A 25,473-nucleotide genomic window follows, 5' to 3' on the forward strand; every position below is an offset into this window, starting at 1 on the left:
GGAAGCATCTTCAGGGGCGAAAAATGCGGCACCCACCGGTCAGGGCACACAGTCCTGCAGTCGTGCCTGTAACCGCCCTGTGAGCCTCCCGAGGGAAACGTCTTGTGTATGCATCCCGCGCACAGGGTCTATTCCCAAGTTCAAGGGCTGGGGCATCTCAGCAGCCCTGACGCCGAGGAGAAATGCGAAACCCAGTGCCTACGTTTGGCTCTTGTTTCTTATCTCTGTTTCATTTTCATCCTTTCTTTCGGATTTCAACCGCCAGGCGCCCGAAAGCATCTTGGGACACCCTTCCTCACCCACTCCGTCGTCATTTTCCGTGTGCCCGAGCGCCTGGGGCACCCGCAAAGCCATCCGGCGAGGGAAGGCAGGCAGGCGTGCGTCCTTCACGGGAACACGCCGCCCACCGCCGTTCTCGTGATCCCGTTGTAGATTTTCGGGCCGGTGCAGCCCATCCTGAAGTTCAAAACGATGGAAGAAGTGATCAGAAGAGCAAACAGCCTGGAGTATGGGCTCACGGCCGCCGTGTTCACGAAGAGCCTGGACAGGGCGTTGGAGCTCGCCTCCGCGCTGGAGTCGGGGACCGTCTGGTGAGTGCAGGGAGTGTGTGTCCCCTCTGTCCCCGGGGCTGGCCGGCCGGCCGGCTAGCTTCGCGGCGCCTGTGAGCGGAGAGCGTGGCGGTCCTGTGCTTTGGGCCCGGCGCGCTCCCTGTTTGGCTCAACCTTCCTTGCGTGCCTCCTGAGACGGGGACCGTGATTATCTCCATTTTCTGGGTGATGGAATGTGTGTGCAGAGAGCAGGGGGTGGGGTGACCCGCCCGGGGTCACACACTAGCTACGACGTGGGACGTGGCCGAGCGGAGCTCTTCCCCGTCAAGTGCGCCGCCTCTCGGAGGTCACTCCTGATGGCTTTACGTTCTCTTCCCTGATTCTAAAAACGGCTCATGCTCTTGTGCTCCTATGGATGAAAGTCCCTGCTTCGCCAACGATTCTAGAGATTACGGCCTCCTCGTTTATAGACGGTAGTAGATGATGGAGATAAATTGGGGCTCAGGGAGGCCGCGGCCGAGAAGCGGAGCTTCAAGGTCACGTCTGTCTCGTTTCGAAACTAATTTTTATTCCTCACGCCACATTTCCCATTTCCTTTCCTCTCCGTGTGTCATTTCCTTTCTACCCCAATGAAAAGCTTTATCCTTAAGAATATTCAAATTCCGGCGTCCGGCGGGAAGAACGGGAAGGCAGAAGTCGAAGGCGCGACGTTTTTGTTATTGAGACTTTGGCGGAAAGTCGTTCTTTGGGCAACACCCTGCGTCGAGCACCGTGTAACCGGGACGCCCGGGACGCGGCTGAGCCTCCAGGTAACCGCGAGCATCCTTTCGTTCTCTCTCAGGATCAACTGCTACAATGCCATCTACGCGCAGGCGCCGTTCGGCGGCTTCAAAATGTCGGGAAACGGCCGAGAACTGTAAGTCTCTCTGTCCCTCCGTGGCCGCCGGCAGGGCGGACGAAGGACTCGCTAGATTCGCGGGGGGCGGCACGTGCTTCAGTCCACCGGCTCTCCCCTGCCTCCCGCATGTTCACCTGGACCCCTCTCCGCCCCTCCCTGCCTCCGCCCCTCCCCCGTCCACCTCTGCCCATCCCCACCCCCGGTCCGCCCTGGGACCAACCTGTCGTGTGCCTTCTGAAGCACCCATTCCACGGGAGGACGTTCAGCAGATATGTTGCCGTAGGCTCGCCGGATGAGGGCAGAACTGGAAAGGGGCATTTATTATTTATTTTTTTTTTTACCAGACGTAGGATGTAAATACTCACGCAAACCCTGGGCCTCCGCGAGGACGACAGATAGGCTCTCTCCCCGGTCGGGCTGTGGCCCCGGGGACAGACCGTGGGTGCCTCTCCCTCCTTCTTGGCGCCCCTCTGGGAGGCGTCGGCAGCATCTCCAGCAGCCACACTGCCTGCTCTTCTCGGTTCTCGCTTGAGCATTGGGAAGGAAGCTCCGTAGACATCCGTGTCCGCCCCACGGGGCCATGGTCCGGGCGCAGAGCTGTGAGGGGCGTTCTGGGGGGCGGGACGTCGGCCTCCTCTCCCGAGTCCCTCTTGGTGGTGCTTGGGGTTGAACTTGCCTCTGCGGACAAACAGCTTGTAGGATTAGTCGTCCCCGGGGGGTGGCGGGGGACCCTCTCTGACAGGGCGCAGGGCCATTCCTGGGACCTCTCGAAGCATTCTGAGCGCTCCCTCTTATCGAAACAGCTTGTGTGATTTATATGGAGGCGGCGTCGCATCCTAATTGTGCCCGTGCATCCGTCCGTCTGTCCGGCGACGGCGCCCGAACGCCGCCCCCTGGCTGGGGCCTTCGCGCCTATCCCCTTCCCGATTCCTAACGCAGGCGGGAAAGAACAGGGCTGGCTTCCGTCCGTCCGGGAGCGAAGGCTGTGGCCCGGTCTCCAGGGGTCCCTCCCCCCACCCCGGCCCTTCTTTCTAGTCCGTCCCTGACTTGTGGCCGACTCCGCGGAGCCATCGGAGGCCTGAGTGGCGTCCCCCCCATTCCCCGTCCCTGGGAACCTCCGTGCATTCTCGGCCACGAAATCCCTTTGCAGAAACCGCGCTTCGTCACCCCACGTGGCTTGCTCCTGTTTTGGTCTATGAGCCTCTCCTTCATTCCCTATTCACATGCTCCCACCGTGAGGGACGTGAGGCCCCGGCCGGGGTCACCCAGGTCCCCTCCAGAGCCCCCGACGGCACTAGTGCTGGGAACGGCTGGCGTCTGCTGAGCAGACCCCGCCAGGCTCTGAGTGTCCGTGCACGGCTGGTCCCAGTCGGCTCAGGCCGCTGCGACAGACCCCGCAGGCTGACATCTACCTCTCGCGGTTCTGGGGGCCGGGAGACGGCGATCGAGGTGCCGGCCGACTCGGTGTCTGGCGAGGGCCCACCTGTTGCTTAGCGAGGGAGTCTCCTCGCTGCGTCCTCGCGTGGCGGGCGGAGTGGCGGAGCTCCGGGGTCCCCTGTGTAAGTGAGGGCCCCATCACCTCCCTCCTGAGGACACCACGCCCCGGACCTAGCCACCTGCTGACGCCGTCCCAGCAGGGGTAGGGCCTCCGCGTGTGAATGTCGGGGAGACACGGGCCGTCCGCGGGGGGCGGGTGCCGCTTGTTTAGGGATGCAGAAACCCCGGCATGGGAGGGAGGCCCTGCGCCTCCCCCTGGGTCACGCTGCCACTAGGTGACGAGTCGGCATTGCACCTGGTGTGAAGCCCGCCAGGGCACGCGCGGTCGGGTTGTGACCCCAGGGGGACACAGACCCTGCTCATCTCTCCCGCACCAAGAACGTCGGTCCCCAAAGCAGATGTTTCTGGATGTCGCGGCTGCGGGAAGGGTGTGCGGGGCCCAGCTGACTGCCGGTGTGTGTGTGTGGCGTGTGAACTCACACTCACTAGGGCCCTCGGGATTGCTTTCCCCGCCCCCTCCCCCCCACCTCGCAAAGCCGCTTTCCCGGCCGCCTGCAGCCCCGGCTGCTCCTCAGCGCCCCCGCCTGGCGCCGAGCGGCCACAGCCCGCATTTCATCCCGCGGGACTGCTGGGGTCGGGGCTTTTGGGACTGTCTGTGTTTCTGACTCTTGGCCTGTGTTTTCCCAAGGCTTGTGATAAAGTGCTTTACCACAATTCACAAGGAGCCTGGACATGGCCTTGAAAACCAATTTCCGTTTTCAGTCGTCTCTAATTAATGTCTTCATGTTGCAATAAGTTCCCCTTTTCCATCCTGGAACACTGTGGGGTGGATTCCATGGTTTTCCCCAACCCCAGCCGCCTGGGCCGGGCTGGCTCTCTGCCGCCCACCCACGCGCCCCTCCGGGACCTGTTCCTTTGCAGGTCTTCAGAAGAAGCCTGCAATTTCTCTTCCTTTTGGGTGCTTTTTATTTTTTTTTTAATTAATTAATTAATTAATTTTTTTGCAATGAAAGTAAGAGAGTAACAAAATAATCCACAGAAGTAGAAACACATAGAAGGTCAAGGGCCTCCCTCCCCGACCCTCGATCCCATTTGGGGGGTGCGGAACAGCGTTCAGTGATCCGTTTTGTTCGTTTGTTCATTCGTCCGCCCGGCGAATACTTACCGAGCACCTCCGACGACCGGGCCAGGCACATGGTCCGCTCTGAGCATGCGGCAGGGAGCAGTGTAGCCACCGGTCTCTCCTCTCCGTCCCACACTCTGCCGCGGTCCCCTGGGAGACGGGTTGGGCATATCCAGGTCCTTACACTGTCTAGTGGCGTCGTGGCCCCGGCTGTCTTACATCGTCGCATTCCGGCCTGTTGCATAAACTTCCCAGCGGAGCCCTCACGAACTCAGCCCGAGAACACAGTCCCCGTGGAACTGCTAAGTGACGTGCTCGTTTTTTAAAATTTCCCCTCCTTTTTTTATTTTTATTTTTTATTTTTTATTTTTGGTGGTCGCAGAGGTGAATACGCGCTGGCCGAGTACACGGAAGTGAAAACCGTCACCATCAAACTGGAGGACACGCGCCCCTGAGGGAGAGGGGAGCCCTTCCCGCAGGCATCGGACGGCCGAGATGTGGCAGGCGGAAGTCGCTGAAGAAAAACCTGCGTCCCCTCCCCTCCGCCGGGACCTTTCTTCCGGAAACCTCGCATCTGCCGGATGTGAACGAACCGCTGTGATTCTCCCCTCGCATTCCTGTTTCACCAACCGATGTGTCGGGCATGGCTTCGCGGTCCCGAGAAAGCCGTTGGCCATTTCTGTTTTCCCGTTTCCGCCAGGTCCCTGGGGACAGAGACGAGGCTCAGGGCGTAGTCAGCAGGAAGTGGTATTTGAAGTATCCAGCAGGCGATTAAAAATGCTTCGCTGACTCTGACTCCGAATTGTTTTTGAGGGAAAAAAAAAAAAAAACTGCCTGTATGTTTTGGAAAGAGAATCCTGTTCCTGTGGGTTTTTCGGGGTCACCTGCCCACAGAGCACTCCTCTCCTCCTAGTTTGGGGGGAAAGGAATAACAATAAGTTAAAAACAAACAAACAAACAATCACGGAGGGGATTGCAAAGATCCTGTCTCCAGGGACTCCAGCTTGACCATGGGACACGGCTTTAAGGCTTTAAGGCAATTCTGCCTTCGCAACATGACCGAACCGCCATCCCAAAGAGCTTTTCTCAAACTGCATCACAGGCGACCCTCATCCGGGCACCTCCTCAGGCAGAAAGCGCGGCTGGTGTCACCATCCCTGCTGGGGACCTGGTGCTCTGGCACCACAGCCGAGGAGCCGTAGCTAAGCCCTGCGTTTTATGAACCAGAGCCGTAATTCGCTTTCACGAGTTATGCATTTCTACCCCTTGCGTCAGCTGGTTCACGTGGATTTGTTTTCCTTTCCTTTCTTCCCGGTGGATTATCCGTTTTAGGTGAGTCGAACAAACACCACTGGAAAGACCGATGTTATCATACAGCCCTGGGTTTTTGTTTTTTTTTAAGTCCTCTTTTGATACTAATTCATGATTAATTAACAAATCACACTTGGACTTCACGGAGGAACTGGTCTCCCACTAAAGGGGCTGATTCGTGCACTAAAAACGTTGTGAGTTGCCTTTGCCTCTGTGTGTGTCCAAACGGTGTGCAATTCCAAGTTTTAACTCGTAAAATAGAAAGTGTTCCCACATAGCTTTAAAAAAAAAAATGAAACCAAACTTAAATTGTGCTCTTCAGATACTTTGACTGTTACTAAAAGTCATGTATGAAATGCGGTTATCATGCTTGTCAGAAATATGCAATATATCATTCATCTTCTCTTCATCAATTAAAACGTATCACTCATACTGTCATTAACTCATTAAATCAGGATTTGACTCATACACTGAATTTTCAGGATTTTATCAACTAATTATAGACACTAACCTTGATCGTAATAATTAGAGGATTCTTATTCTTCCATTGTACAATAAGGCCTTTAATATGAAATGCTACTTTATTTATAAGCGGTATAGATAATGTATCTTTTTATAGTTGTAAGTAAACAGAGGTTGTATATTTAACCTTCTGTAATATACTGTATTTAGAAATGGAAATCTATATAGTATTCGATTTCACTTCTTTGAAGGTTTACTCCTGTGGTATGGTTTGAAAATCTATTGGCCTGGGGATTCTGATCCCGACTGCAGATTGTATTCGCAATGCAACAACGATAAAATAAACTGGATATTTGAGAAATGTTATATTCTTTTTCATTTAAAGACCAAAACTGTTTTAATGCTGCGGCTGACCTTTCTCTTTCTTAGACCTCCGTACGAAATGGCTTGTGAGAAAGTAGTATCGATAACTTAAGAATAAAATTATGTTTGCTCAATCGATCAGGCCTAGCGTTTACCCTGAGTGTGAAAACCACCTCTATGGTTTGAGGGTTTCACTGGGTGGTGAGTTCGGCCTCAGAGGCTCTGCATCTTAGGTGGTAAAGTTTAAGCTGCCATCTAAGCTGCTGGACTTTTTTTTTTTTTTTAAATTATCAAGCAGTGAGAATTTAAGTGTGGAAAATAGTGGAGAAGATTGCATGGGGAATTAGGAAAAACATTGCATTTCATAACTGTGTGCACGAGTCACTTTTATTCACAAAGATCTAGGCGTTAAGGATTAAGTTTCTAAGGCTTCGAACCAAGAAGCCTCAATCACCAAGTGGCGCGCTGGCCCTGAGGTTGGGTCAAGAGCATTCTCTGTAGTTGGTTAGCCCATGGTGCTCACTTGATGTTGAATCCAGACCCTTTTGGCCATGCAGTGGCAAAGCATCATCCTGTAAGAGAAAACGGGCGCTTGGATCCGATCCCTCGTAATGCGTGCACTTATGAATGTTAATATATTTAGAAACCTCCCGTCTCTCAAAGAAATGGGAGAACATCCTAGGGAAATGACCTTTTCCTCCATTTGGTCTGCCAAAACATGACTCTGGAGACGCAGAGTGTGCGTGCGTGCGTGTGTGCGTGTGTGCGTGAATTCGTGCACTTGTGCGCCTTTTGGGATGGGACTCAAAAGGTGGGCCCGCTCTCTGGTCTGGACCCTTTGGAACACCTAAGCTTCTCCTGACGGCAAACAAAGCCCTGTTCCTGTCCTTGCTCCTAGTATGTGGCCAACTTGACCTTGAAGGTGGATAATGAGGGGGAAATGGGGGGGGTGGCGCGTGTGGGGGAGCCGAGGGTCAGCCACTATGCTTTCAGAAATGTTGGATCAGGGAGCAGCTTCCAGCGGCCCCCGGCTTAGGAGGAGCCGGTCCGACCTGAGATGCTGAGGATCCGGGTGGGATGCGGAACAAGACGTGGAGGATCATGGGTCCGCGAGGGTCAAGAGGAAGAAACTCACCTGTAACAACCTTCCCAGGGAGATCTGTGACTTAACTCGTGCCTAATAGAATAGGTAGAGTTAAATGCTGGGACACAACTAGCTCCAAAGAGTCTGCCCATGTGTCGGCCATGCTCGCCGTTTTCCACACTGGAGACATTCCTGGCCTATTCTCAAGTTCATTTAAAAGGGAAATTTGAATTGCCCCCACCCCAGAGGCCGGGTCCTCCCCTGCCTGTCCCGGCTCTGGGCGTGCGCTTCCTCACGGCGCCGCTAGATGGCGGGGCCGCGCGCCCTGGAGGCGCAGCACCGCGGTGGCGGGGGCTCGCTCAGCGCGGCAGACGCCACGCCCTGCAAATTCTTAGGGACTTTTCTGGGGCACTCGTACTGCTTGCCGCCTTTTGCAAACTGAATGAAATAAGGGCCGCAGTGGTGAGGACAGGATTGCCAAACTGCACCCACTCTTTCGGAAGAGCGTCCCGTGGCAGGAGAGCTGGAGGGGCAGCCTCCAGGGAGCAAAGCGAAGCTGGACAGGGGTCCCCTCGTCCAACCAGGGCCCAAAGAGTCGTTCCAAGTGGCCACTGCCCGGCACGTCCGCGAGGTCCAGGGCCTGCGTGCGAAATGGCAGCGAGGGTGGTGGCATTTTGTTTCTGTGCCTTGCGGTAAAGCCTGGGAACACTCCAGCCAAAACATCCCACGAGAGGAGCCTGGGGCGCGGGCCCTGCCAGGGGGTGGAACCGTCGGCCTGGTCCCCAGCGGGCTCCTCTCGCTCCCGTGGGCCCGTGGAACCGAATCTGATGCCCGCCTGCTGCATGGACCTGCATCTTTATGATCCGCGTTTGGATAACGGCCCAAACGGTGTGACGAACGAACTTATATTAGGTTGCAACAATACATTGCCGACATCCTACCATATTTTATCCACGCCCCTGCACCCAAGAAAAAACCCCAATTTTAAATGATTCACCAAATAATGACATCCTGTTATATGCAGCTATAGTTAAATTAGTAAATTCACGTAGCGAAAGGGGAACAGTGTGCAAATATATATATGTATGTATGTATATATTTCTGGACTGCTTGTAAAGAGTCGAGCACGAATGAACGTCCCTCTTTTTGAAATATCTGCCGCCAGAGTGTCTGGCCAGCATGCACCCGCCACGGGCGAAGCTGCAGATTCCGCAGAGCAGAGGGGCGCGAGGCCCCACCCGTCCCATCGCGTCGCTCGCCCCGCGTGGAGGGACCAGGGCGCCCACGCCTGGAAGGGACATCGCGCTAGAAACGCCCGCGGGCGCCGCCGTCTCGGGGGGCGGGAGCGGTGAACGCGCCCCCGCGCGCGGCTTCCGGCTCGGGAAACTGAGGCGGGCGAGCGCGGAGCCGCGCCCGGCAGGTCCCGGGAGGGCGCGCGGCGACCGACCTTCGCCCTGCGCGCCGTGCGCGCCGCCCGCCCCGCGGGATTGAGGAAGTGCGTCTGGCCCCGGCGCGCGCGGCCGGAGGCCCGGGGGGTGCAGGGCAGCGGCACGGCCAGGCCCCGGCCCGGGGGCGCCCGCGCGGCCCGCGCGCCCAGCTCCGCAGGTAAGAGCGGCCCCGGCCCGCGCCCCGCGCCCCGCAGCTCCCGCCCGCGGCCCCGGGGGCCCCCGAGGGCGCAGGGCGACCCCAGCCTCCCCGCCCGCCGGCCTCCTGCCGCTCTCGGACCCCCAAGCAGCCCGCGGGGTCAAGGGTGTGCGGGCTCCCCCGCGCCCCCCAATGGAACCCCGAAACCCCGCCCGGGACGGCGCCGGGGCGGGAACAGCAGAGGCAAGAAACAAAAAGTAGGAAAAACACGGCCGGGCGTCTACGCGGCCCCGCAGCCTTTGCCGCACGCCGCGCTGCCTCCCGCTCGCAGCGGGCCGTGGCCGAGCGCGCGTGTGCACGGGGGCGAGTGTGAGTGTGAGTGCGTGTGCGTCGGGAGGGGACGGTGCCGAGTCTCCCTCCGGCCCGCGGGGCGGCCTGGCGATGCGCGAGGGCCAAGCGCGCCATCGCCCGGCGCACGGCCGAGCGAAGCCAGCTTCCTGCCCAAGGGTCGCGCGCCAGTGGCCAATGACAAACCGCATCGCTTTGGCGGGATCTGTGGGCGAGCTTCCCTGGCTGGGGGTGCGGCGGGAGGTGAGCGCCATCGGTGGGGGGCAGGGGGAACCCGGGAAGGCTGGGGGACAGAGGGAGATAGTGATGGAAAAGTGGGGGGACTTCTCATGGGTTGGAGGGAAAAGCCGAGTTTGGGGGGCCCCTGCTGCCCCTTCGCAGTTTGAGGCCAGGAAGTTTTTCTTCCCATAAACACATCCCCAGGCAGGGGTGGGGGAGGTCGAAGAGCAGAAGCCTCTCACCAAACACTATTTTTAGAGTTTCGTTAGTCACTCACATTGACGGAAGGTCCCTGGACGTTATCAAGGGATAAGTAGAATGTGCACAATTTTAGACAACATTCGATGCTTTTTGTGATTTGACTTAATTACCTGTGCTTATGTCCTGGAAGAATAAACCCATTAAAAACAGGCAAACCTCACACCTAATTTTGTGCCTAAAGGTTTGGGGGGGCCTCCCCACAGTTTCCCACCCCAGTCTTCCACATCTCGGGGAAGTGGCCCCATGTGCCACTCTTGCGGGGTGGCTAGGAGTTAGCCTCCTTCCTATGCCCTTATCTCTTGAATTCAGTCTGTTAGTAAGTCCTGTTGGTTTCCCTTTAAAATGTGTCAGGCCTGTCCCCCTCTTTCTCACAGCCCGCCCCCCAGTCCAGGGTACCAGCATCTCCTTCCTATACTACTACAGTCCTCCCCTGTCCCTATTCTGTGAGGCAGCCAGAGTGATATTTTTAAATTTTCTTTATTATTTTTATTTTGTAAATATCACATAAAAGACTTTATCAGTGCCTAAAACAGTGGATTTGTCATAGAGAATCTGACAAGTTACCATAAAGAGTGTTTCCTGAGAGAGAAGGAAATGCAGCATTCTTCTTGAGTCGTTTCAGTTCCAAATTTTCCACTTAATAAAATGGCTGAGGATCTGAACTGGGAAAATGCATTTGAGTACGAACGGCTTGTGAAACTTAATACCTTTTTTTTTTTTTTTTCTTGCATCATCAGAGGGTACCCCTGAACTCACAACCGGCTTGCCCAGTCCGTGTACAGTTCGGATGGGGGACCTTTCTGCGCCGGCTTCAAGCCCGTGGTTGTAGTCACTTAACACGGGCAAACCGTTTTCTCCCCATTTTATAGTCAGTTAATATTTCTATCAGCAAAAGAGGTAACCAGCCCCAGGGACCGAAGAGGCTCAAGTCACAGGATGGGGATTTTCTCTCCGTATTTTTTACTTTGATGATTCTAGAGCGAGGTACTCGGGATTTTTTTTTTTTTTTAAATTGGTATCGGAAGATGTCACTCTTCTTGGTATGCTTGCTTCTCCTTGCAAGTGGCGTGAAATTCAGAAGACACCCCACCCCCACCCCCGGTCGATCTGGCCTCAGCCATCTCAGCCCACCTGGCCATTGCCCCCAGCCACCCTCTCTCTCACGGCCCTTTCTGTGTCCTACATCATCGATTTAACCTCTTTAATCACCTGAAGGCCTCGCTGCAGCCCCAGGGGTCAGAGGCCGTTCCTCTTGCTACCTTGCTCACTGCCGCATCCTCACGTCCAGAGCCATCCAGGCGGGGCCCCATTCATACTGGCCCAGTGACCAGCGGTGAATGGAGAGCCTTAACCTGATCGCCCTTCATAATCATGAAGGACTCTCTTCCCAAACCCTGGGGCGCTCCTCCGGGAATGAGAAGTAGCCGCTTCTCCAGGCTGCAGCTCTATGATATTTCAATGTCCACACAGCCATTAAACACATTTCGTAGGCAAGCCAGGACTGGTCCAGGGATGCTAATGGTGCCAAAGGGATGTCTGGGACCATGATAACCATTCTAAAAAGAGACGGGCGACGTGAGCATTTCTAACAGGCATTTCTAAAGTGCTTTCCAAGGCTCCTGAAAATACAGGTGCATTCTCCCCACCCCCTCCTCCACCTCCCATTTCTTCCCTGCTGGAAACTTTACAGCAAGGTCTTGTTTAATGATGCCCTCCCTACCAGCTCTGAATTTTACACAGTTCACTCTTCATGGAAACGGCCCAATAAAAACATTTGTAGAATGAATATAAGGTCCCTTTTTTTCTTTTTCGTTAAGTATTTCGGTTCATTCGTTAGGCTAGTTATAAAGAGTTGGCAAGAGAAAATTGGTGAGGTTTTAAATCGTTAGAATAACGATTATTGCAGAAAACTCTCGAGGCCTCTTTCAGATGGATCATAAGGAAAAGAAGACACACACAACTTATAATCAGGATTCGTTACACTGATCCGAGCCCAGGAGAAGAAGGAAGAAGCCAAGATCCGTTTGAGGGCAACGATTGAGCAAAACTGAGTTACCTCATCGTAAAACGTCTACCTTGGCGTCTAAGCCAAAATACAAATTATAACTGAAAAACTCCAGGGGCAAAATCCTCCACTTGGTAAAGTGATTATCAAAAGGAAACTGAAAATGAAAAGGGGAACGAAATGTGCCGGGCGAGCGTTGGCCTAGAATATATGAAAAGTTTTTTTAAACTTCAGAACATCATAGGGCAGAAGACACTTCTGTTTTCAGAAGGGACGTCTACCGGGGTTCGGATTCCTCCTTCCCGTGGGATGTGTGTACTTGGTGTCTCTGAGTTCGACAGGCGTTTGAAAGCAGATAGCCACTCGGTGCCTTGGTTTCCGTGAAGCCTTTATTTTAAAACAGAGGTTCCGTTTGGCTTCTCCTCCTCACCTCCGTCTCGTGTGGATTTTGCTCAGCGCCCAGCCTGCTCGGGGCCCTTTCTAGAACCGTTCCCTGGAGAGACAGCACTGACAGCCTGAGCTCGTGAATCAGAGGGCAGGTGGGCGACCCCGCTGACCTTCCCGTGACCCCCATCACTACTGTGGGTGAGATCCACTGTGACATGTGACAGAGACAACCCAAGGCTTTGCTTCTCCGTTTCCTTATTGTCTTGGGCATCAATTATATAACGTTGACTTATTATTATTATTATTATTGTTATTTTATTATTTTTGAACTATGCTATCACTCTCCATTTCAGAGTCGTTTCTCTCAGGGAACGGTGCTAATCACCCCATCCTTTACATATCGTATAGAAAAATATATGAACTGTAATAGAAATGCTTGTGTTTCCCATGCTAACACCCTTCCCATCAAGCAGTTTAAATCCTGGGCCGGGCCTGGGATTTTCCCCTCAATGCATTTTTGGTCATTCAATCACCACGGCGGGATGGGCACTTGTGTTGGGGGACCCCACGCTTGGCGGGAGCCCAGCAGGAGGGCGCGGCACCTCGCCTCAGCTGTCCCCATCACAGCCTCGTGAGCGTCCTCATCTAAGTCATCACCTCCCCGGCTAACGAACTGTTTTGGGCTAGGGAATTCTTGCTGCGGGCGGCTGCCCCGGGCATGGCCTCTACCCACTGGTCGCCCACAGCACCCTCCCCCCGCCGCCCTGACAAGCTGAGGCGCCTGCAGACGTTGCCCGATGTACCCCGGGCGAGGGGCTCCCTACGCACCCCCCGATGCGTCTCCTTGGGCCTCTGCCTCCTCTCAGCATCACACCCACTCGGCCTTCTGGAAGAGTCTGTCCTGGGCAAACGCGGAAGGCCTCGTTTTGTGACTGTGTGTCTGCCGTACCCCAGCTGGAGTGTGACCCCCCCGCCCCCGAAGGCAGTGGCCTCATTTCGTTGTCTCAATGTCACTGTGCATGGGACAGTGACTGTGTATTACGTAAACAGTGGTCCCGCCCTCCACGAGCAGGTGTTCTGCAGGTGCTCGGGGTTTCTTCGAGATCCTTCTCAAGTGGACCCCCGTTGGGGGGGGGTAAGGTCAGGGAGCTCTGTCCCTTTACTGTCCCCATGTGACCCTACATGGCCAGATAGATGGAATGTGAAGACGAATGTTATAACACAGAGGAGAAATACCGATGAAGCAGCATAAATATATGTGCGTGGACAGGAAGGGGCTTGACGATTAAGAAAAGTTTTCTGATTTTGTGATTTTTTTTTTTTTTACCGCCAGAACGAGACAGCCTTCTGCTCGGCCATGACTGTGTGTGGGTGCCTTTGATCACCCCTCGGGCAGCGGCGGCGGCGGTGACCACGGCCGGAAGCGACTTGGGAGAGCGAGCCCCCCGAGGGTCGATGGCTGGCATGTCTCAGCGACCACCCAGCATGTACTGGTGTGTGGGGCCGGAGGGGTCAGCTGTGTGTCCGGGAAGCGCCATGGAGACACATGACGGTAAGGACAGGGCCGGCCAGGCGTGTCCCGTGGGGAGCCCGAGGCCCACACAAGATCAGGGGGTTTTCAGCGGAAGGATGTAAAATACCAATTACTTGGTGACTTTTTCATTGTTCAATATATCTTGGTAATGTCACTTCAATCTATTGTGGACTCAGAGATCTTAAGACTCGGGGCGGCATTTCATGTTGGTTAAAAAGATTGATTTTTTTTTTTAAGTGGGAATTTGATTTTGTTTTCTCATTAGACAAAGAATACATGTTTACTAAAGAAAAACTGGGGGAAAAAAAAAAAAAAAAGGAAATAGAAAAGAATGTCGCCCAGGGTCCCACCGCGAGCATCTTTGTGTGTCTCTTCTGGTCTGTTTCTCCGGGCTTCGGGGACCGTGTTTTGATGTGATTAACTTTTAACAGTGTATATAGTTTTTCTCCTTCCCCCGTCTCGGTCACCTAGCTCCTGTGGTCAGTCAAAACATTGCCCGTTTTACATTACCGAAAATGATTAACCTTTTTCTCCTCTCGGACGTTTCGGGACATTCGGGTTGCTTCTGGTTGCTGTGTTACCAAAACGACGAGCATCTCCACCGTTTGGGTTTTGAGATTATTTCCAGAAAATAGATTCGCAGAAGTGGGGTCGTGGGGTCTGAACCTCCTTATGCCTCTTGACGTGTATGCCCCAGGGCGGGACACTGTGTGTCACCGTCGCCAGCAAGCGCCTGCCGGACCCTCTGCACGCGGGGCTCAGCCAGCAGTGCCTTCCGGCGTCCTCTGAAAATGGTGTGAAAATGGTGTTTCTGTCCCTCTTTTGTAGCTGAGGTCAAGAAGCTTGGTCAAGGTCGACAACTTAAAAATGCCAGAATTGCGGTTTGACTGTCGTAAGCCTACAACGTGCTCGTCCTCAAAGGCTCAGCCATCCCGCGGGTGTGGGAGGCCCGTGCATGGGATTGGGGGGACCCTGCGTGGGTTCGAGGGGGCCCATGAGTGGGTTTGAGGGGGCCGTGCATGGGATTGGGGGGGCCCATGTGTGGGTTTGAGGGGGCCTGTGTGGTATTGGGGACCTGTGTATGGGTTTGAGAGGCCCCTTATGTTGGGTTTGAGGAGTCCTGTGGGTGGACTTGAGGGGCTCCATGGTGAGCTTGAGGGGGGCCCGTACATGGGTTTAGGGACCCGTGTGTGGGTTTGTGAGGCCCCCTGTGTTGTGTTTGAGGGGGCCTGTGTGTGGGCTTGGGGGGGCCCGTGTGCGGGCTTGGGGGGGCCTGTACGTGGGTTTGAGGGGGCCCATATATTTGTATCCTCAAGTCAGGTCAGTGATTCAGTTTCGTACCTAACTCAGCAAACGTTTTGTTTTTCCTCCGTTGAGAATGCCCAAAGGCTAGCTCCGCCGATGTCTCCGGAAGATTTCTTTGCTCGTAAATCAAATTATGAAATGGGAAAAGAATTTGCTTCTTGGCACTGCCCAGCACTCAGTGTTCTCAGAGTGTCTGACTTGCGTCTTTTGAAAAACTTACTTCTTTTTTTTCAGACGTATGTCTTTTATCATAGGCTTGTCAGGAAAAAAAAAAAAAAAAAAGTCTGGCTTTATTAACGTGAGATCAGCCACATGTACGGCAGAATGCTGAACCCGATTTTGTTGGGGAGCACCTCTGCCTGTCCAGGGCCCTCTCAGCTCCACCACCCCACCTCTGGGGACAGGGACGTTGGGTCGATTTGGGGCTTGCTGTGTGTCATCTGCAAAAGCCCCTCAGGGACTCTGCCCTGACCCCCTCCTGGTCAAGAGCTGGTGATCTAACTGAGAGCTCCTCCACCCCGGTCCCCAGAATCCCAGCTGCCAGTGCCAGGCGCTACCTAGACCCTCGGGAGCGGCCTCTGGGGTGGGGGAGGGGCGGGCATAGGCGTTTCTTAAAAGCTCGACTGCCTGTGATGATTCTAACGTGCAGCTGATCGAGAATGAACTGGTCCAAATGGTTTGGGCCGTATGTATATGCATTCCTTGGTGGAATGCAGATTCCCGGTCTGTGAGTGTGGGGCCTTAAGCATCTGCGTCTCTAACAGCTCCCGGCTCGTGCCCACGTCATGGTCAACCGACGGAGTGCCAGGGCTGAGATGGCGGCTTGTCAAGGTGCCCAGGGGTCCCCGCTGACTCTTACAGGTCCTAGAGACCTGAGCTGATGGGCCCTGGACAGACTTGGAACCGGCCCCGCCTCTGGACTGGACGTCGGACGGGTCACTGGAAAATGTGGAAATGTTTGTGTGTGCCGAGAAGCCCAAGCGTGACACTCCCTGGCTTCCCACAGTTCCCTTGGAGCCTGTGTCTTAACGTTATGCTCCTCCCCCCGTGGGTCCCTCTCCCTGACATCTGCAGCAGCAGCTTTTCTGCCCCCGGGGCCTCTTTCCCCAGTAGAATCTGACTCCTGCCACCTGTGCAGAATGAACCTCAGGACACACACGGGGCGGAGGGGCTGATGGGAACCAGGCAGCCCCCGCCGGGCACTGTTCCAGGCGCGCAGAGGTGGGGTGCCCACGGGGGAAGGGGTGCCTTGCGAACCCTGATGCTGAGGGAGGCGTTTATGCAGGAACCAAACACGTGAACCGCAGAGCTGAAAGAAGAGGAGAGGAAAGTGGCCCGAAATACACTGAAAACCTCCGTCCTGTGGCTTAGGCTTACGGGAATGTCACTCTCTATTAACGGATTATGATAGTAATCGAACCCTCCTGCGAAGGACGATGAAGAAGGTAGGATTTATGCCCAGGTGTTTCAAGGCCTCAGAGGAGCTGAGCTTGGGACCCCCTGTCCTGGGACCCCACAGAGATAAAACTCTGCGACACCCCCTCCCGCTGGCACAAGGCCTCCTGCAGTCACTTTTGAGCCCGCCTGAGCTCAGCGCAAGAATGAGGGCAGAGGGGAGCCTGCCCCTGCGTGCCGGCCCCTCCGAGGAGGACAGCATCACCCTGGGGACCGCCGCCGGCACTGGGCATGCCGAAGCCATCACCTGCGGCTCTGGGTTAAGGATCCCCTGCTCACTGTGTGTCGGCTACAGCGATGGGCACTTCTCGGCTCTGTCTGATTAGAACCCACAGGAAGTTTATGACTGGATTTCCTTTCCCCGGGTAGGAAGGGTTGGGGAGAAGCTTTGGGACTCCCACGGTATGGCAGAGGAATGGGAGCCTGCCTCCGGCATTAATCAGGACCGATTTCACGTCTTTTTTTTTTTTCAACAACTAATTTTTCAACAACTAATTTTTAAATTACGATATTGTATTAGTTTCAGATATACTGAGTGCATTTATATACCTTATGAAGTGATCGACTTTGATAAATCTGGTGATTTATCAGATGGTACCAATCAGATGGTACCCATTTGACAGGATGCATAGTTATTACAATATTATTGACTATATTCCTTGTTCTGCACCTTACAGCCCCATGACTGTTTTGTAACTACCAATTTGTACTTCTTAATCCCTTCCCCTTTTTCACCCACCCCGCCAACCCCCCTCCCATCTGGCAGCCCTCAAAATGTTCTCCTTTTCTATGAGTTTGTTTCTGTTTTGTTTATTTCGTTCTTTGAATTCCATATGTAAGTGAAATCTTGTGGCATTCGTCTTTCTCTATCTGACTTACTCCACTTAGCACAATACCTTCCATGTCTGTCCACATTGTAGCAGATGGCAAGGTGGCATTCTTTTTGATGGCTTAGTAATATTCCATTGTATACATGTACCACTTCTTTATCTATTCTTCCATTGACGGACACCAAGGCGGCCTCCACATGTTGACTACCGTAAATAATTCTGCAATGAACATATGGAGTCACATGCGCCTTTGAGTAGTGCTTTGGGGTTTTTTGGATAAATTCCCAGAAGTGGGATGGCTGGATTTTTGTCTCTTCGTGACAGCCTTTGTTTTAAGTCTGTTATATCTGGTAAGTCTTGCTACCCCAGCTTTAATTTTTGTTTGTTTCCATTTTCATAAAACATCTTTTTCTATCCCTCTACTTTCAATCTGTGTGTCTTTTGATCTGAAGCGAGTCTCTTGTAGGCAGTATATGTAGGGTCTTTTTGCCTTATTAATTTAGTCACCCTTTCTTTTGATTGGAGCATTTAATTCATTTACATTTAAAGTAATTATTGATAGATATGTAGTTATTGCCATCTTATTCATATTTTTAATCTTTTTTCTTCTTCTTCTTTTTAAAAAAGTCCGTCTAACATTTCCTGTGATACCGGCTCGGTGTTGATGAACTCACTTAGCTTTTTCTTGTCTGGGAAGCTCTTTATCTGTCCTTCGATTCTAAATAATAGCTTTGCTTGGTTAAGTAATCTCGATTATATGATTTTGCTTTCATCATTTGAATATTTTGTGCCAATCTCTTCTGGCCTGCAAAGTTTCTGTTGAGAAATTAGCTGACAGTCTTATGTGAGCTCCCTTGTAGGTAACAAATTGCTTTTCTCTTGCTACTTTTAGGATGCTCTGTCTTTAACCTTTGGCATTTTAATTAGGATGCGTCTTGGTGTGGGCTTTTTTGGGGTTTATCTCATTTGGAACTCGATTTGTATGTCTGTTGCCTAAACCAAGTTAGGGACGTTTCCAGTCATTATTTTATTGTTGTCGTTGTTGTTGTTATTATGGTGATATTGGTTAATTGGAACCAGCAAGTTTCAGGTGTACGATTCATTATTTCTTGAAATAGGGTTTCAGTTCCTTGCTCTCTCTCTTCTCTTTCTGGGACCCCTGTGACGTGAAAGTTCATACGCTGCGCGTTGTCCCAGAGGCCCCTTAAACTAGCCTCATTTTTTCTTTTTTTTTTTTTTTTTTTGGATTCTTTTTTTCTTGCCGCTGTTCCTGCTCCATCTAATCTACTGCCGATTCCTTCCAATGTGTCCTTCTTCATTTCGGTTATTGTAGCCTTCGTTTCCGGCTGGTCGTTGTGTGTCTCCCATCTCCGTTTTGTCTCTTATCTCTTTGTTAAGGTCGTCACTGAGTTCCTCTACTCTGCCCCTAAGTTCCCGGAGCATCCTTCGAACCAGCGGTTTGAGCTCTGCATCCGGTAGATCGCTCATCTCCATGTTGTTTAGTTCTTTGTCTGGGGCTTTGTTCTGTTCTGTGGTTTGGGACGTGTTTCTTTGTCTCCCCATTTTGGCTGCCTCCCTGGGTTGGTTTCTTTGTATCAGGTAGGGCTGCTACGTGTTCCGGTCTTAGCAGTGGGTGTCCTGTGGCACCCAGGGGCACAGTCTCCCAGGTCACCTGAGCCAGGTGCCGTAAGTGTGTCTTTTGTATGGGTGTGTGTGCCCTCCTGTTGTAGTTGAACCTTGGTTGCTATTTGCACGTCAGGGGGAGCGATTGACCCTCAGAGTGATTGGACGTGAGGTCTGGTCACGACTACAGTGGAGGGGCAGTTGTGCAGGGGCTGACCCTATGGGGCAGGGTTCACTGTAGCAGGGCCCTAGTGCTTGCCCAGTCTGTCCTTTGGGTGTGTCGTCCTGGGACGTGGCCCTCAGTGGTGCTCCAGTCCAGCTCAAACTGAAGCCAGCCATCCAGGCGTGCAGGCTGGGGCCTCCTGGGAGGGGCCCCGCCTAAAGCCAAGTTTCAGCCGCAGCCTGTGCCCTGCCTGGCACCACCTGGCATGAGCCACTAAGCGAGCCGCAAATAGCCACCACCTATGCCGGGCTCGGAGGTGCCTGGAGAGGCCAAGCCATAAATCAAAGCCAACTGCGGCTAGCGCCAGACCAGGTGGGCTGCTCAGCAAGAGGTACGGGGCACGCCGAGGCCAGATGACGCTTGTGTGGGGTTTGTCAAACTCTACGAGATTTCAGGAAAGTCCAAAGCATGAGCTAAGACTGGCCATTTGTAGGAAAAGGCCACTGGAGGGGGCTTGGCTGGGCCTGCAGGCGGGGAGGGGCGGAGCCTCAGGGAATTGCGTGGGCGGGGTCAGTGAGGGGCGGGGCCTCGGGGAATCACGTGGGGGGCGAGCGGGTTCAGCGAGGCGCGGGGCCTCGGGGAATCACGGACTCACGTAATCACGTGAGCAACATCCGTGAGGCTGATGGACACTTAACATGGCGCCGCCGCAGAGGAAGGGTGGATGCAGCCGGGGCTCCTGTGTGGAGACAGCGGCCCCTCCGGCCCTCGCCCTGAAGCCACACAGCTCGGCCCCTCGCCGTGTGTCCCTGGCACTCCGAGAGCTGTCGCCTCCGCGCCGGAGCTCAGAGCGAGCGCGTCCGTCAGCGGTGAGTCTGCGCGCGGGCCCTTTGGAGAGAAATGTCTGCGGCTCCTTCCGTCCTTCATTCCTCTCAGCTGCCAGCCCCACTGGTTTTCATGGCGCTGAAACCCCGGCCCGGGGACCCCGGTGTGGGGCCGGGACCCCTTGCTTCTCAGGGGGACAACCGCAGCCGAGACGTCCCTCCCGATTCTCAACCGCCACACGCGGATGTGGGAACAGGCTGAGCGGTGGTGCCTCCCTCCTACCAGCCTCAAGTGGCCTCGTCTGTCTGTCCCCAGCGGTAGGACTTCTGTGCGGCCAGAACTCAGGTGGCTGTTCGGTAGCGTGTACGTTTAGTGTGGTCCTGAGACGCTGTGGGGAGGGGAGCACAGCGTCTCCCCGCTCCGCCATCTTGACCGGAAGCTGGCGCACCTCAGCCTAGTAGCTCACCCTCTCTGAACCCCGATTCGGAGAGACGTAAACTCTCGGTGTGATGCGCTAATCAGTATTTATTTCTGCCCCCCCTCCCCGGCAGTGGGTGGCCGGGGTTCTCCACCGCTGGCTGCAGTCTGCAGCTCTGCTCCATGTGATGCCTGTCCTCCTGAGACCAGCAGGCTGGCAGGGGGTGTCCCCCACCAGTGCAGAGGTGCCGCGGGGTGAACAGAAACATGCCATGTCTCTTGAGGCCTAGGCTCTGAGCGGCATGCTGGCTCCTTGCCCTCTATGCCTTGGCCAAAGCAAATCGCGTGGCCAAGCCCAAATGAGCTCTCTCCACCTGGAGGTCAAGGCCAGGCTCTGGATGAAGGACTCCTTCCAGCGCAATCAGAGTCGGGGGGGCTTCATTGCATTAAAACAAAATGTATCATACGTCTGCATTTTTAAAAACGTATTTCAGTAGCCTGCAGAGCCCTTTTCTCGCAAAGTCTTGCCCGGAGCCTCAGCCTATGCACCATTCAACAGCGGGGCTGCTTCGAGGGGCAGTGGCGAGGGTGTAGAGGTGATAAATCCCATCCACTGACCTTGACCTTGAGCCCAGAGCTCGGCGGGCCCAACTTTAAAACATCCCATGTTGGGTTTCATTTTCGCAAAACATCAACGTGTACGTCAAGACCACAGCTTGGGAACAGGTGACAGTCAAGATGTGGCACAGCCACGTCTGCCGGGCTTCTAGCCACTGCTCTTTGCTCATCTGTGGGGTTCGTGTTCTACGATGACCACACCTGTTTTGGCTTGTTTTCGTTTGCATTACTTTTGCAACCTGCAGTGTAATGTCGCAATTTATTTTAGAAACCGTTGTCTCGTTAAGTACCGATCTTTCGTGATTAGGATCTAACCATCACACCTTGGTGCTCACAGCCGAGGTCAAATTGGGTTCAGCTGGCTTCGTTCCCCTTATTAATTTCTTTCTGGAACAAATGGGGGAATACTGTTCTGGACTCTTCCAGACCCTTCCAGACCGTTCCCAGCACTGCCTGAGGGATGGTGACTCCCACCGAGAACTGCCGACACTCAGGTTATGTTCAGTTCAGGGACAGCGCTCACCTTGGAAAAGCCCTCGGAAGCGAGCGTGCTTCAGAAATGATCAAGTCCTTATTACGCTTCCAAGTAGAGTTTAGAAAAAGTTCCAAACTTTAAAAAAAAGCGCATGTTTTACTTTTGGGTTTCTTGCTAATGGGCGTGTGTGTGTGTGTGTGCGTGTGCGTGTGAGAGTGCACTAGGTGTGCGTTTCCACTCCACTTCCTGTTCTGACCTGCATAATGCGCCTCGTACGTGTTTACGACAGTGAACCCATCCACAGCGTAGCACTGTTTCATCGGCTGCCCGTGCGGCGCCAGGTGGTCTGCGTGTGCCTGTCCTGTGCCCGGGCCCCATAGTTGTGTCCCGGGAAGGTATGTCGCAAGCTCATCAGCGTCGTCACCTTGCCTGTGAGTTGGCAGAACTAGAGTCAGTGATACACTGGGCGGGGGCCGTGGGGCAGTCTCTTTTGGCAAAGGCGAAGTCAGGCATTCTTCTGCGTCTGTCTGACACCAGTCAGAGTGGAAAAACCTGTCCTGGCAGCTGAGGTGAGGCGCCTTGGAAAGTAGGGAGGTGAGGAGACTTCTAGATGCTTTGGGCTGGAACCTCTTCTGGACCATGGAGGGTGAAGGGCGCTCGGGTGGCTCCCAGCCCCCACCTCTCTGTGAGGGGCCCTGACTTCGGCTGCCTGCCTCGCAGAGCATGGACCCCAGGAGCACAAGGAACCTTCCAGAGGGTCTGCGAATCCCAGGTTTTTACTTAGCTCCTTTCCGCGTCCTTTTCGTTTTCCTTTGGCTTTTTCAAATCCGTATGAAAAATGACTTCTTAATATAAGAACCCAGTGGTGCACTGATGCGGGGGGCTCGTCCTGCCTTCCAGAGATAGGAAGTAAGAAATAGAAATAGGAAACGCCCCCTGCAAGGTGGCAGGCCTTCTCAGTTGATCTTGCAAGGGACAGATCCACGGCGATGAGCGCCGTTCGGAGCGTAGCTGCCAGGCCCATCTCGAACATGCTCTTGAGGTCAATGTTCTGCTCCTGGCTCCCCGGCCACGTCCACTCGCTGGGGGCAAGGAGGAGGGGACAGGCCTTGGCTGTGGTCCGTGGGGCGCCCTCCTCCAGCCCAGCTGCAGGAGCAGCGTGGGGACCTCCCGGGACCGTAGCTGGTGTCCAGGAAGGAATCTCTTGAGTGAGGTGAAAGGGGAGGAGGCTAAGCAGTGGCCAAGACATGTCACACCGGGTGTTGGCTTAAAATCACCTACCTACCTGGTCATTTCTGGAAAAGCAAGAACGAAAACCACTTAAATTTGGCACTTCACATCCGTTAGAAACTCAGAGATATTTCCAGCCGCTGAAAAATTGCAGTCTGTTATTTTGAACTGTTTGGCAATGCAAATTTGAAGTTAGATTTTGAAGACAAAAGGACAAGAATGGGTCTCTTAACATAGCTCGGTTTAGATCTCCGTCAGCCACCCACGAGGTGAGGTGAGGTCGTATAGACAAGCGGGTGGGTGGTCACAGGGGGCCTGCACCTGTGGGAGTCAAAGATGCTGGTCAGGACAGGCCCCTCAGGCTGTCCCGCCCCTCCCCCAGCTGCCAGGATCAAAGTGCTCCAGGGGACGGTCGCACCGTCCTCTGTGCAAAACTCACCAGCACTTCTGGGTTCAAAAGCAGAAAGCAAGCAAGCAGTCTCTGCCTGACAGTGAGCAGGGCGCTCCCTACAGTTAAGAAAAAGTTGCTTGTGTGTAATTACACGCATTCTTGTAAAACATTCAGATGTCACACCTGAGGCCGCGGTGCCCCTCGGCCTCGTTCTGTCCCGCGAGGAGACCTGTGAGCCGGGTGCGTTTCACCCTCACGCCTTCCTCCAGTCACGCACACGTGCGCACACGATTCTTCTCGTGTGTGTTTCCGGTGCCGTAAGCGTGATGTGCCCTCGTCCGTGTGCGGCACGTGACGTTTTCGCCTCGAGTTACGTCTTGGCATCTTTTTTTCACACGTGTCGCATTCAGTAGCGTGAAGACGACGACGTTTACTCACGCCATCCCCCATTAAAATGCTTTCAGGTTCTTTTTCTCAGTTTCGCTTATTATCCTGAGTTGGTTGAGTAATAACACCACCTATGCCCCAGCGGGATGGCGGGGTCAAAGAATGAGCGTGATCGAACTTGTTAAAGGAAAACACGCCCCTGTTTGGATGGCATCGGGTGATACGGAGTGCTCCCTACTTCCCGTTCCGTCCAGTCAGGCCATGGCCGTCTTCCTCTGTAAAGCATCCGCCTGCAGCCCTCACTCGCTCTGTCCGTGCGGACGGCGTCTGTAGCCCGCCCGCCGTGACGGACGGACGAAGACGTCCTGCCCTTTTGCCCCATGTCCCCCCGTCCCTCCCTCCCTCCCCGGAGTGTCATTCTCCTCATGCCGACTCACCTCCAGGTTGCGTTTGCGGCGTGAAACCCTGTATTCCCGTCGCTATCACTTGGCCTGGAGACTCGGTGCCGTCCGTGTTCTGTGGGGCGCAGGTGGCGAGCCTCCCTTACCCTGAACCCTCCCTCGGAGCCCTTGTTTGTCCGGAGTGCCTCATCCAGCAGACGCCTAAGGAAAGGCTCGTGGAGACGAATGCCAGAGGCTTGGCGTCCCTGGCACGCGGCCCCTTCGCCCTCCCCCGTGGTCCCAAGTGGAAATCGTCCACCGTCAGAACCGGGGAGAGCCCACTCGTGGTCCTCCGATGTGGTTCCGTTCTCATTGTTTGGTGGGTGACCTGTTTTTTTTCCCTCTCCGGAAGCTTTTAGAATTTTTCCTTGGATGCTTAGTCTTCGGAAATTTCATTAAAAAAAAAAAATTTGAAAAGACTGAGCAAAGGGTCTTTTTCCATTCTCGATGTTTAACAGCAGGTAGGCGGATCCCTTTCAGGCCTGGCAAAGTCCTTGTGTTTGTTTTGACAATGTTTCTTCCTCTGCTTTTTCTCTTTGTTTTGTTTCATTTTGTTTTGTTTGTTTTTCTGGAGCTAATGGAAACAAATTAGTTAAGATACATGTTGCTTAAGATACTTCACTTTTAGTGAAGATGCATGGTGCTGTCTCCTTTCACGTTTTCCAACTCTTCTTTCTCTTAAAGTTAGAGCTCCGTGGCTTATCTTTCCACCCCCTTATGGAGAGTCTCATGCGGGCCTCATGTTCCATTTCTAAAAGCTCTTTCCTGTTCTTCATTGTTTCTTTTCACAGAACGGTTCGGCTCCTGTGATTCTATGTGCAGCCAGTGCCTTCTTGAATTCTGAGGATCGTAACTGGCAATTTTTTTTTTTTTTTGATATCATCCTCATGATCGTCTCAGTTGACTTTTAAATGGATTTCTTAATTACAAATTAAATGATTAAAATCAACAGTTTCACAAAGAATTCCAGGTAAACAGTAGTTGTGCGATTTAAAGCATTAGTAGGGAAATTGGCAGTCAGCTGACTTCGTAAGGCACAGCATGTCTGTAAGGTACACAGGAAGCGACTTCCTACGCCGCTAAGGGACGTCCACAAGATGCTGCAGAACACCTTTATTATTGGCACTTATGTTTGAGGTTTCTGTTAATGCTCTCCCTTACCTGCATTTCTTCTAAGGCCTGGCTTTCTGCCTGTCTGTATTAATTCATCCTTATCTCCACAAGGATCAAGCATCTATTTTTGCGAGAGATGGCCGTAGAGTTAGAGCCTGGCCTCCGCTCTCCTGGAGCTCCTAATTCCAGCGCCTTCACGAGGTGTCAACCCGATAATTCAATATAAAGGTCCTCCTGGCCTTTCGGCCTTTCGCCGAATGGTTTGATCGGTCATCATTTGCTGCTTAGATCAGGTATTTGGAAAGTGTGAGGTTTCGAAGTGGGGATCCTTTAAGTCTGTCGGTCCTTTATCGCCCCGGTGAGATCTCTCTCTAAAGAAGGACTTTCGCCCATCGCCTCTGTGGCACCTCGAGTTCCAACTGGTATGGGGAGGCGGGGCAAAGGAAGCACTCCTTTTCCTGAAAAATGAATCGATTCCCTGGCATCCTTCCAAGGTGACCAATGAGAGCTTATTTCCTTCATGTCGTTAACTCATGGATTTTAACTTATTTGATTTCCGATGCTGAAATTGTCCGTC

General features: G+C 53.7%; 2 protein-coding genes across 6 annotated transcripts in view; both read left to right on the plus strand.

Moving 5' to 3' along the window:
• ALDH1A3 (aldehyde dehydrogenase 1 family member A3) overlaps positions 1-6,200 on the plus strand; it is a 32,711-nt gene extending 26,511 nt beyond the window's left edge. For all 3 annotated transcript variants that reach the window (XM_036232046.1, XM_036232045.1, XM_016154908.2), the window contains 3 exons: positions 433-590; positions 1,390-1,464; positions 4,449-6,200. In XM_036232046.1, coding sequence (XP_036087939.1) covers positions 433-590; positions 1,390-1,464; positions 4,449-4,521 — 306 coding nt within the window. In that variant the 3' untranslated portion in view covers positions 4,522-6,200. The remainder of the gene's footprint in view (positions 1-432; positions 591-1,389; positions 1,465-4,448) is intronic.
• Positions 6,201-8,739: 2,539 nt separating this feature from the next.
• The window catches only part of LRRK1 (leucine rich repeat kinase 1), a 99,363-nt gene continuing 82,629 nt past the window's right edge, over positions 8,740-25,473 (plus strand). Inside the window, exons 1-2 of one of the 3 annotated variants that reach the window (XM_036232048.1) lie at positions 8,740-8,891; positions 13,424-13,642. In XM_036232048.1, coding sequence (XP_036087941.1) covers positions 13,637-13,642 — 6 coding nt within the window. In that variant the 5' untranslated portion in view covers positions 8,740-8,891; positions 13,424-13,636. Of the gene's footprint in view, positions 8,892-9,314; positions 9,462-13,423; positions 13,643-25,473 lie in introns of those variants that run through there. The other 2 variants (XM_036232047.1, XM_016154907.2) reach the window with 2 other exon arrangements.

This window comes from Rousettus aegyptiacus, unplaced genomic scaffold (assembly GCF_014176215.1).
Source record: "Rousettus aegyptiacus isolate mRouAeg1 unplaced genomic scaffold, mRouAeg1.p scaffold_m13_p_14, whole genome shotgun sequence".
Classification (NCBI taxonomy): domain Eukaryota; kingdom Metazoa; phylum Chordata; class Mammalia; order Chiroptera; family Pteropodidae; genus Rousettus; species Rousettus aegyptiacus.